The 13,561-nt window shown below is 31.4% G+C and overlaps 1 protein-coding gene across 1 annotated transcript in view; it reads left to right on the top strand.

Annotated features, from left to right (window-relative positions):
* Positions 1-13,561, top strand: part of LOC143076561 (uncharacterized) — a 105,732-nt gene that overhangs the window by 24,776 nt on the left and 67,395 nt on the right. Inside the window, exons 4-9 of the mRNA XM_076252387.1 lie at positions 261-422; positions 4,323-4,403; positions 6,828-6,902; positions 8,593-8,712; positions 11,350-11,463; positions 12,032-12,242. Coding sequence (XP_076108502.1) covers positions 261-422; positions 4,323-4,403; positions 6,828-6,902; positions 8,593-8,712; positions 11,350-11,463; positions 12,032-12,242 — 763 coding nt within the window. The remainder of the gene's footprint in view (positions 1-260; positions 423-4,322; positions 4,404-6,827; positions 6,903-8,592; positions 8,713-11,349; positions 11,464-12,031; positions 12,243-13,561) is intronic.

The following is a 13,561-nucleotide window of genomic DNA, read 5'->3' as shown; positions in this document are numbered from 1 at the left end:
CTGCATCTGTATGTGGAAGTTGACTCATGCATATTTACAAGGGGGGGGGGGAGGGCATATTTGGCCCATAGAAACATTCACTATTTATTTATAAGATAGTTGATATGTTTATAATTTAGATTGAAGAAATTATTATATGAGTATTATTTGTGTACTACCGGTAGTAGATATTATTTCAATGGGAGACTGAAATAACTAGACTCTTGTTATATTGTTGTAGACTTCTTGAATCTATTCAACTGTTTTTGATTTATTTGTAGACACATGAATCCCAATGTAAATATAAACCTATACCATGTCCACACACTGGATGTGAAGCACAGTGTAGTGAAGATAAAATGGAAGCCCATGTAAAAAATTGTGACTACAGACCTGTCAGATGTAGCTACTGTGAAGAAACTATCCCATTCTGTCTACAAGCAGTAAGTTTTTGTTTAAATATCTCTTTTTAATACTATGAGGTAAAGACTGTCTGCACCCAGACCATTTAATTGAATACAAGAACTTATTTTTGAAAGATTGTTTGGAAGTGTAGTGTAGAGAGTCAAAAAATCATAGCAAATGAACTTTTAAAATCACTTTGTATATCCAAAACATCCAATTAGTATGCTGTATTACCAAAATTGATAACAAGTTCTTTGATTAAATTAAAGGAACAAGTTCTTTGATCAAAGTAAAGGAACTAGTTATAAAAGTTACAGACCTTCCTATGGGCACCTTTGTAATCACAGACTTGTCACTGTATTGTTATGAATCACAATTTATGGCCAAACTCATAAAAGATCGATCTCAATAACACTTAATTGATAAATTTATAAACGCTTATTGGTACGTGATGATATTTTTGCTTTAGATAATCCTGAATTTTCCAATTTGACAGGGGAAATTTTTGCAAAGGAACTTGCTTAAAATAAATATACAAAAACCAATCTGTCACCAAGAGCCAATGCACGTCGAGTTTAAGGGGGACTATCGAACATGCACAGCCCAAGGTACAGAGGGTCAGTCTTTCGCAAGACTTAAGGGTGTCTTCCTCCTATTCCCACTTTTTAAAAATACTATTCCTTCTATTCCCACTTGCAAATAACAATAGATGTTTTGATAAATAATTTGTTTTTATAACAATCAGGGTTAATTAGAATTTCACCTAAGATTTACCTGTATTTTTTTTTAAAGCATAACATATTTGGTACACTGTTTAGGCAGTGTTCTAGGATTTTTTTGGCACCTTGACTTACCACGGGTAAGATCAATAAAAAAATTACTTACCCACATCTAAAAGTTAATTTACTGAACAAAGCTGGATTCGGATACGATTGAATTTTGTACAAAATTTAAAAAAAACGATTTCTTACTAAATTTGACAAATATGTTATAGTTATTACTATGTCATTTATTAAGAGCTATAATAAATGCAACTGTAAGTTTATTTTCCTCCGATGACAAGAAAAAAAATCGTTTATGTCCCGATTTAAGCACCAGTTATCAATCCGGATTTCCCGATTTTACCGACACCGTGACCGACTTTTAGAATGATAGGAGAAGAATGTGGTCTCTTTTGCGCTTGATTACACCTAGTAAACGAGTGCTTGAATAAAAGCGCCGATAGACATCGACAAAATCTTCGATCTTTTATCAAAGTTTTTTCTCGTGATTTAATAAAAATAAAAAGCAGATATGGGAAAATTGAAGAGGACCGGGAAATTTCAAGAGTTTTTCGGCTTCCCCGAACTTGAAAATTGACTTACCACCGGGTGACAAAGGCTAAAAAATGACTTACCCGTTGTCCTAATCCACTTACCCCGGGTAACGGGTAATGGGAATCCTAGAACACTGTTTAGGTATAATACCTTGTTTATTTGTAATATGTTTCTTTTTTCATCAAATAAATACTTAAAAATAGAGAAAAATTATGATAAATAGATTGGAGTTAGATTTATTTTTAAACTTTTGAATTTGTACTTAAAAATTAAGAAAAATTGTAATTAAACTTTTGAATTTGTACTTAAAAATAAAGAAAAATTATGATAAATAGATTGGAGTCAGATTTATTTTAAAATTTTTGAATTTGTAACTTTAAAAAATTGTCTGCTTTACTTAAAAATCATGATGTAAATAATATTATAACCAAGTATAATCTTATATATATATATATCTTTATTCTCACAAACCAAGTTACAGAAAGGTATAGAGATATAATTAAGGATATCTGCCGGTCATCCAAAATAAATATTTCTGAAACTCGAAAGTAAGTTAAACTTTAAATAAACAATAATTTAATGCTTTTGGTGATTCCTGTTGGCTTAAGATGTGGAATAAAAGTATACTTTAAAATATAATTACTTGGACCAATAATCAAAGATATAAAATAATGGGTGAAAACTGTTAACTTTACTTCATTATTTATTTTGTTTTAAAAAAAAAAACAGAATTCATACAGATGCAAAAATCGGCGTTTTGCATTTGCGCCAATCTGCATTTCATTTGCGCCGATTTTTTCTTTCATTTGCGCCGATTTTTTTTTCATTTGCGCCGATTTTTTTTACAGGTAAATTACAGGTGAATAGATATTAGAAGAAGTGGTATGAGTGCCAATGAATGAACTCTCAATCCAAGTCATGTTCTTTTTCATTTATCATTATAGACCTCCTCAGTTAGCTCCTTGTACAAATTTAATGAATTATCAATCATAATTTGTATATAACTGTTGTCCCCTGCTCACCACGGGTAGTGGAAGAAGTCCTACAAGATACTTCTCCAGACTTAACATTGACTGTACCCGCTGTCTTTCGGACATCTACCACATGGTTATGCTCGTTCTGTGTTTTGACAATAGAATCTGTGGTGACTCTGGCTGTACACGATTTTATGGTACATTAGTAAAATGTGTTTCAGGACACTTATCATCCGATATGTATGGCCCTCGATGATTAAAATTGACTCCTCGACTCGTTTCAGTGTGCAATATGTCTATCATGTTACTATGAAGTTTCAGAACAATATGAATCAAAATTAACATAAATGAACAGCATTTATAACCCGACTTTACCAATAGTATAGTACAGTACATAGTACATGTACAAGTATTTACTTACCTGTAAATCTAATTAGGAGCAAATATAAAATCGGCGCAAATGAAAAAAATGAAATCGGCGCAAATGAAAGAATGTATATTTTCAAAATCGGCGCAAATGAAAGAATGAATATTTTCAAAATCGGCGCAAATGTCATACGCCCGCAAAAATAACTTATTACCTGTTCTAATAAAAACAAACACTGATCAATTAACAGTTGATTAAAAAATGTTTGTACAGTATAATCCTTTGTTTGCACAAGTTTTTCTTCTATTCCCACATGAAATTTTACCTTTTCTTACCAGATTTATAAAAAGTGGGAATAGAGGGAATGAACCGACTTAAGCAATGGCAGGTAAAACTATAAAGCAAGCAGCAAGTTGTAACAATTTTATATAGTAACCGGGCCAAATAATAATAATGATGCCAAATCAATTTACAAATAAATAAAGTCCAAATGTTCCAAATAATAAAGTCACTAATTTCACTAATTCATTCACAGTATAAGTTTAAAGTCCAAAATGTTTGAAATATTCCAAGTTAATGTTGTCTGGCTTCAACAGTAATAGTTGTGTTGAGCTGTCTTTTGAGTACGGGTTTCTCCTGAAGTAGCTGAGCCTGGATGGCTTTGGAAGCACTCCTATTTGGATCACACCGACGAGACTACACTGACGAATAACTGTTCGACTTCGATATTTAAGGTGAATGCTGAAAACTACTCATAAATGACAGACATTGATAATTTTGATAATTTTGATAATTTGAGTATTAATAATATTGTTTACAATGTCCAAAGGTGAAATATGAATAATGTCAATTAGAGCGATACAAGTTAATTACATTTATAATCCTAATTAAAATATAATTTTGCTCAGATTAATTAATGACAATTGACAAGATACCAAAATGTTGCTCAGGGCAATTATTAAGAAGCGACATGTTTCACAAAATTTACCTGAGTAATTAAATTAAGATTTGTGATAAAATATTTCATAATTTCATATTTTCTAAAATAATATATTTTCTCAATAAAATTCACTTTGAAAACTTTTACCTAAAAGAACACCTATGACAAATACAAGTCAATTGACCTTTCAGGATTTCTAGTCATTTGTGACATACTTGTTTTTATGAACTAATAAATCTCTACTTAACAATATAAAAGTGTGGATAGTTGATATGTTTGGGAGCAGATTAAAATATGCACATCATTTTCAGTTTTCACAATGGACATTTTTTTAATTTCAGGATCACCAAAATAACACTTGCAGAAAAGCAATTATTTCTTGTCCATATAAATGTGACCATGGACCAAGGGCAAGGGAAGAGGTTTGTTTTAATAAAAAAATACTTATTGATATTAAAGTTAAAATATATAAAAACCCAATATATATATGTCATTTAGTTTGTGTGATGATTATAATCCTATTCCATTTTATATCTGGTTGTGCATTTTAAAAATGATGATATTTATGCTTGTGCTTTATATTTTTTTGTATCTTCTTTATGTTAATTTTTCCTGAGAGCTAACTTATAGATGATTTAAGTTTATGTGATTAAAGTTTTGTTCAACCCATATTCAGAATAAGTACTTACAATAGACAATTAATATTCTGTTTAGTAATGCCTTATTTTACATGTTTCTCATGTGCAAAATACTATATTTATGATGTCTTACTTTTTTTTCTCATGATCTAGGACCTTGCATTGTAGTAAGTTTAAAGTCATATGAAATGAGTGACTTGTGAAAAATAATGTTTATTCAATTTTTGAACCAATGCATGTATTTATCATAAACTTAGTCTTCTGTGCACGATTTTATCATTTTTTACGCAAACATATCGTTTGATGGTCATTTTTTTTTCTCTCTGTCTGTTATGATGTGAAAATATGGCGGCTAATTATTTTTCGTGTTTTGAAGCCGAAGTTTACTGATTGTCACCTTATAGTAAACAATCAACAAAGAAGCATGGATATTGAGAACGTGTATAACATGTACAATCAGATGATAGTGCATTTCAATGAGAGATCCATGCGTATTGCGATCACCAGATTTTTACGAGAAGGGTCATGCTAAGGTCACTTTGCATATGGAAAATATGTCGCGAATTGCTTCCTGGAAGCAAGCAATTTAAAAAAAGTAAATTTTATCTTAATGTGGACAAATCAAAGAATTTTCTTCAGAAAAAAGTAAATGTACATAGGTTTTATAATGAAAACTATCCATTTAGTTTATAAAAAAAATATGCATCATTTTTTTTAATTTGAGGTTTCATATGACTGTAAGTTTCTGACTTGATGTGATTTTGCATATGGTTGGAAATGCAATGCTGTTGCATTAGGAATGATTAGGTTTTAAATATCTTCATGAAGATTTTGAGGTCTTACTATAAAGACATGTACAATGTATTTGTATCAAGAAATGTGCAGTGCTGGTTCTTTATTCAATTTTAAGTCTTCTAATATTTTCTAAGGATTATCCACTCCAAACTACATTCACACAAGCTTAGTCCATTTGATTGTTGATTGTTGATTTACACATAAGGAGTCAAAAATGTATTGCTCAGTGAACACTTTAAATACCCCCGCTTTAAAAAAAGGGAGGGGTATACTGTTTTACCTCTGTCTGTCCGTCCGTCTGTCCGTCTGTCAGTCAGTCAGTCAGTCAGTCAGTCTTATGAATATTTTTGTCACATTTTTCTCAAGAACTATAATACAAGGATTTCTGAAATTTGGTTTCAGGGTTTATATAAGTCAACATACTGTGTGGTGCGTTTTCAGATTCATCACTCAACAATTTCCTGTTTACCAAACACTTGTATCATTTTACACATGATAGCAAAGTTGAAAATTTTTGTCACATTTTTCTCAGGAACTACAATACAAGGATTTCTGAAATTTGGTTTCAGGGTTTATACAAGTCAGCGATACCGTGTGATGTGTTTTCAGATTCATCCCTCAACAACCTCCTGTTTACTGAACACTTACATATTTTTACATTTTTAAGATTATCCACTTGAGGCGGGGGTATCATCAGTGAGCAGTAGCTCTGACACAGTTTCATTTGTTTTCTCTCTCTGAGAAACAGGATACCATTTATGTACATTTATTGACAATGTTTATGTTTGTTTAGTATGCTAAATGTTTGTTGAACTTAATTCATATAACATTATGTTGGTATAAAAACAAAGAGAAGTGGTATGTTGCAAATGAGACCACTATCCACAGAATTTCAAACATTGGTAATTTGAATTTACTTTTTTTTTTGGAAAAAGTAGGGGAGGGTAAAAAGAAATTGGGGGGGGGGGGGTCATTTTTTTCTCATTTTTTTTATAATTTATTTTATGGAAGGGGGGTAGGGGTAAATTCGCAACAGCATAGTGTATTGCACAAAAGCATATAAAAAGTGGGGTCAAACAAATATTTTTTAGTTCTTAGACTACAGTTATTCTGTGTCAGAAATTTATTATGTGTCAATTACAATCCAAATTCAGACCTGTATCAAGCGCAAAAAATTGTGTCCATTTTTGCCCCAACTATTCACGGTTGGACCTCTGCGGTCATATCCAGCTGTGCTCAGTGAAGCAATTTATTAAAGTTATCATTTTAATTATACATGTAGTTAAGTCAGTATTTATTAATGAAAAATTACAAGAATAAAATATTACAATACAATGTTACATAAAGTTCAAATATGGGATTCGAAAACAAGTTTGGAAAAACTTATATAAATCCGTCTCATTTTATTTATAGATAGAAATTCATATGCAGACATGCCAGTTAAGACCACAAGAGTGTAAATTCAAATCTATGGGGTGTCAATTTGTGGTATGTATGAAAGTTTGTTAGAAATGAGTAGATATGTTCTAGAAAATGGCATTGTCCATATTAAAAAAGATTTATTTGTTAAATGAATCTGAAAATCCATTGGATGGCCTTGGATTATTGCCCCTACATTGACAGTTTTAATGAAATTTTGCCGTTTTGGTTATTTTCTTGAATATTATTATAGGTAAAGATATTAAAATGTCCAGCAAAGTAAGATCTACAAGTAAGGCAGAATATTCAAAATTGTCAATTGACCCTTTTGTACAAAGATTTTATCCCCGTTTGCACAACTCAAAATCCATTAACTTTAGTGGTTGTCATTTGTTGCTGTGTTTCAAATTTGCTTTTCATTTATTGTTTTTACCTCACCTTTCCTAATTACCATGCAATACTCACAGAATGCTGGATACTATCCACACTGGTTTGTTTCCACACTTATTAATTATACATTAAAAACTTAAAAGACAGAAAAAAAATGATCAAAAAGAATTTTAATAAAAATCTGCATGAGAGCATCTAGGAATTTTGCGGTGTTATATTGGTATCACGTTGTTGTCATCGTCGTCGGTGTCCTCATCATCTGGTGTCGTCACCAGTGGCGTCCAAAATCACTTAGTTTCCGGACAATAACTTTAGTTTAAGTGAATGGATCTCTATGAAATTTAAACACAAGGTTTGAAACCACAAAATGAAGGTTGGGATTGATTTTGGGGGTTATGGTCCTAACTGTTTAGGAACAAGGGGCCCTAAAGGGATCAAAATAAGTTTTTTTTTCTAGTTTCCAGACAATAACTTGTGTGTAAGTGTATGGATCTTTCTGAAATTGTACCATAAGGTTCCGTACCAAAAAAGGAAGGTTGGGATTTGTTATGGGGTTTATGGCCCACACTGTTAAGAATTGGGGACCAAAAAGGGTAAAAAACAATGCTTTTCTAATACTTTGTATAAATTGCTTATTTCTTGACCAATTTCAATGGGGTTTTATTCTTGAATTCTTGGGGTTCTTTGATATGCTGACTAATTTTGAGTCCCATTTTCATATTGGTCTACATTAATGTCCAAAGGGTCCAAAATTAAACTTAGTTTGATTTTAACAAAAAATAAATTCTTGGGGTTCTTTGAATTGCTAAATCTAACCATGTATTTAGATTTTTAATTTAGGCCCTGTTATTAAATTGGTCCACATTGAGATCAAACGGGTCCAAAATTAAACTTTGTTTGATTTCATTAAAAATCGAATGATAGGGGTTCTTTGATATGCAGAATCTGTGTTTTTAGATTTTTAATTTTTGGTCCTATTTTCAAAATGGTCTACATTAAGGATGAAAGGGTCCAAATTTTAACTTCGTTTGATTTAAACAAAAATTGAATTCTTCAGGTTCTTTGATATGCTAAATCTAGCTATGTATTTAGATTATTGATTTGTGAGCCCTGTTATAAAATTGATCCACATTGAGGTCAAAAGGGTTCAAAAATTTACTTTGTTTGAATTCATAAAAAAATGAAATCCCAACCATTTGTAGGATTTTCTTACTGTGTTGGTGGCTTTTTGGCTGTCTTTTGCTCTTTTTGTCAAGTTGTTGTCTCTTTGACACATTCCCTGTTTCTATTCTTAATTTTATCTTATCTTAAAACATTTAAAGAAATTTATTAATGAAATATTTGAACCTGTTTACTTTCTATATTTCAGGGATCAGAAAGGGACATGCAAAAACACAATAAGGATGCTGCAGATGAACATTTACAGATGATAACAATGTATACAGCTAGTATGGATCTACAGAGTATGGAGATGAGGCGAGAACTTCGGGTATGTCATAGTTTTGACAACATAAAATACAACAAGAAAGAGAAAAGGAATTTTCTGTCATATTAGTGGTGTCATTTCTTTCCTTAATTTTTCAGGCAGTTTGATCATTAAATTGTGTGCACTTCTTATAATTCAAAGAAGAAAATTTCCATCATAAAACTTTTTTAATCCCTCGTTATTTTTTAAAAGATTTTTTTAAGGAAAATCCATGATTAATGGGTTGTTACTTGGTAATTATAATGTGATTTGCCAAAAAGAAATAATTTAATATTAGGAGTAATACTACATTATTGCTAAAATTCCTATCATTTTAGCCTGAATGAAAAAAAACAACATTAGATTTAAGCCTAGCCCTTTGTGGTCTGTTCCTTTACCCTTTTGCTGACTCTGTGTATTGGCAAAATTATGGATTCTTCAATTTCATGAAAAGTGTATTTGTCAAGTCTTTTTTTGTAATTCATATTTTATTCAGACCGATTGAGTTTCCATTTCCTTCCAGTCATTTCCAGTTGACTAGATTTTTGAGGAATTTAAGTTTAAATATTAATTCTGGTGATCAACATTGACAATATGATTCTAGCTCTCAAATATTTTTTTTGTAATATTTTTTTGTACCATCTTCCAATACCCAATGGTAAAACATTATTTCCCATTTCAAAAGTATAAACCAATAATGATTTTCTCGAAGTCCATGTTTTGCCAAAAATCATTGGTATAAAAAAGAAGATAGAATTTATAATGTAAGTTTTGTCAAAGTTCAGTGCATTTTAGTGATAGTTTTTGAATGGAAGTGTTGAAACTCCTTTGCAATTATATGTATCGTCTCGTATTGTGTTTTCGACCGACTTACGTTTTCGACCTAATTCTACTTTCACTTCCCGTATGCGGCGCATGCCCACATATACTTTGTAACAATAGCAAATGATACCACGTGTGGTGAAGATTTTTCAAATAAAGTTATTTGATATCACATTTTTGTACCCTTTCACTAATACTAGTTTTACCTTCCAAAAGAATCGGTCTAAAATAAACAAATTTTCTAAACTTATGGCAGAGGTCTTATTGCATGCAAAGTTAACTTCAAGGTCATTAAGTCACATGACTGTCAGGTGGTTAGTTGTAATACTTAAAGTTAATTTGAATATGGAAATATGCATGCTCCTTACAGGTTTTTACCGTAAAAATCAAATATCAGATAAATTTTATTTACAGAAAAAACATTCTGTCAGTGGAAATTACAGACAATACTCACTTACCTCAAAGTATTTAACAAAAACATGAATGTATACAAGACCATGCAAGGCTTCCAAAGTGCCTCATTCTGAAATGTGTACAACTTGTCCAAAAAAGACATCAAAATAATATTTTATATCTTATAGTTGTATATTTAACCATTTAATTCATTAAGTCATAAGTTTGATCGCCTCTTACACTTTGATATAAACTTTGGTATCAAATTTATAACCAATTCCGGATTTGTACGACATGTCGTTTCCGACTTTTGACCCATTTTTTAGATAGGCGCTTGTTTTTGTCAACAAAGGTGCCATCGATCTAATGAACTCAAATAAAAAAATAAATTAAAGATCGAAATATATTTCAGATACAATTATTTAATGCACAAGTATACTAGTGACTCTCAAAATATTAGGTATGTCGATGTTCAAACATATAAAAGGGAAATTCGGAAAAATATGTAAGAAGGTCGAACATATAATACACGAGGATATGTCTAGTTTTTTCTTGATGACACCCAAGAATTTTTCAGATAAGAAATAAGAAATTAGCTGCATCTTAAAGGTTGCATTTCTGTTAAAATCGACAATGCAATTTCCCATAGGAACTCCTTTTACTGCTAAACCTGTACCACTTTTACTAAGAAATTTTGAAAAAAAATGTATCCTAGATTGGAAAGTTCATATGCACTACTATTTTTTTCAAAGGTCAAAATATAGGGCTATGCAACATATGTTCAACGTTTATATGCCCGAACTTCTCAGAGTTTAAACTTACACTAAAATTCTTTACTAACCCTACCTTGACTTTAGGATTCCCACAGATTTCAATACACATATTTACTGGTATTATTCCAAAGTAATGTCTCTACGAGATGAAACATAAAGATCATATCTGGGAACCAGTACACAAACAGAATTAATTATCTATGAATATTATATATCTCCCCAAAAGAGGCCTGGTTTGAGAAACAGCTGTACTTACAAAGTGCAACCTAAAGGCATTATGAAAGTCAGATTCAGTTAAGTGTATAAAGTACGGCCAAACCAGTTATCAATGTCACCTCTACAAAGCAAATACTTATCTTGTGACTTTAGCCAAATCAATCACTTCTTGGCCCATTGTAGAAGAATTATGTATTTTGAAACTCAAATTTAGAAAAGTAATCTTCGCTCCCAAGTGGGACTTTATATACCAGTGGTGGATCTAGAAATTTTCATAAGCATGATAAGTGGGAGCCCACTAACTGCCTAAGAGGGGGCACGCTCCGGTCATGCCTCAGTCATTCCCTATATAATCAACCAAATTTTTCCAAGAAAAGAGGGGCTGGACCCTCTTCTAAATCCATCTATGCATAAAGGTCAAGGAATGATTATCAGTAACTTTTGTCCAATTTCATAGGACATATCAGCAGAAAGAGATACTTTTCAGCATATTATTGAAAGTATACAAAGAGACAGCAGAATGTTGAAAGATCTGGTGGAGAGTATCAAAGTTGGACGGAAAGAATTAAAGGTGCTGATTACTGGAATTTATCAAGTTAATTATAAATAGAGAGAAAAAGCAAAATGAATGTTAAAGTTTGTAAAAGTTCTGTCCAAGCTATTACGGTTATTCATCTGCTATTCTCTTCACACATTCTGACTTAAACCATTGTTTTTAGTAATTTAGTAATATTTTGACAAAGATTTAAAAGATATTAGAACTATCCATAAAGAAACAGGTATGTACAGGGAAACCTCTTGTTTGGAATTTAGTGGTATTTTGATAAAGATTCAAAAGACATACATACAACAAAAACTCATAAAAAAAGATTGAAAGCAAGTATGTAACAGTACAAGGAATAATTGGGTCATATAGTGTCCAGTTATACCTGTTTAGTTGCTACATAAGAGGACATCATGTACATAAGTATGAATACAATTTAAAGAAAAGGGTCTTGTGTTAAAGTATGTAAATGTTGAACCAGCCAAAAAATGGATTGATGTATAATCATCTTTTGATACCAGCTGAAACACATTAAACAAAGGATTTCATACAAATATGCAATTCCTATCATTTATCTGTACATATATGTGAACAGTTAAAAATTGTTGAAAAGACGGAAAGAATAATTCACCTAGAAAAAAAAGTAGATGACTCAGCTAAGAAGGAAGTAGTAGATAAACTTGGAAGAGACGTACAGTCAGTGAAGGATAGACAAATCTCATTGGCAGAAAGAGTTAATCAGATAGAAAGAAGTGGATTTACTGGTGGAGGGACTGGCAGTCAACAAAACCTACAGGAGACTACAGGTTAGATATTAAGTTACTATGTAATAAGTGGTCAAGATGAGCTGCTGGAGTAGGACAGTCTAAGCTTGGTAATAAATGACAAGGTCAAGAAAATAAGATGAAATATATCATAAGGTTGCTAAATAAATCATAAGTAACTGAAACTGATAAATCTTTACAGTTTTCTCAAATGTGATTAAGATGGCCTTCATCACATAGTGCATGATGTAATTTGTCAAATCTATGTATCCTCAATGAAAAAGCTTTATCATGAAGGCTACAGCTGCATTTGTTGTCAAAAATGTATGATAGGGTATATATTTTTACTTTTCAAAATATATGAAAAGGTAGGGTACTGGATCTATCAGCTGCTTTCCCTTACCACAAAATGATAGATGTGCCCCATCTCCCCAACTTTTTTTCTGAAGTAAGAAATAAGGAACCTACATAAGGTTCAGTCTGTGGTTTATTTTTTTTCAACATCAATATCAAACCTTCAAAGAAATAAAGAAAAGTTAGACAATTTTTTTTTATATGATCAAAGAGTAGTATCCAGAGCAATTTTTTTACTTTCAGTTAATATGCATATTTAACTGATAAATGGAGTAAGTGTTTTATAGGTTATAATTAAGATACAGTCTAATGTTACAGTTTTGAAGACCTCAATCCTTCATTTGCCTTGAATTTTTTTAAAAATTGGACTGTAGTCGGAGCAAAATTGAAGAATCTATTTTCATTTACCATATTTTTGTCGAGCCTTCGACTTTAGTCGAAAAAGTGAGACTAAGCGATCCTAAATTCCGTCGTCATCTGTGTCGTCGGCGACGGCGTCCACAAATATTCACTCTGTGGTTAAAGTTTTTGAAATTTGAATAACTTTCTCAAACGATCCTGGATTTCTACCAAACTTGGACAGAAGCTTGTTTATGATCAAGAGATAGTATCCAGAAGTAAATTTTGTAAAAATAAAATTCCATTTTTTCCGTACTTTACTTATAAATGGACTTAGTTTTTCTGCTGGGAAATATTACATTCACTCTGTGGGTAAAGTTTTTAAAATTTTAATAACTTTCTTAAAATATCCTGGGTTGGTACCAAACTTGGACAGAAGATTGTTTATGATCATAAGAAAGTATCCAGAAGTAAATTTTGTAAAAAAAAAAATCCATTTTTCTGTTTTTTACTTTTAAATGGACTTAGATTTTCTGCCAGGAAACAATACATTCACTCTGTGGTTAAACTTTAATTTTTTGGTCGTATATTGCTATCACGTTGGCGTCGTCCTGCGTCATCGTCGTCGTCGTCCAAATACTTTTAGTTTTCGCACTCTAACTTTAGTA

The sequence above is a fragment of the Mytilus galloprovincialis genome, chromosome 5 (assembly GCF_965363235.1).
Source record: "Mytilus galloprovincialis chromosome 5, xbMytGall1.hap1.1, whole genome shotgun sequence".
Taxonomy (NCBI): domain Eukaryota; kingdom Metazoa; phylum Mollusca; class Bivalvia; order Mytilida; family Mytilidae; genus Mytilus; species Mytilus galloprovincialis.
This window is presented reverse-complemented; position numbering and strand designations above follow the sequence as displayed.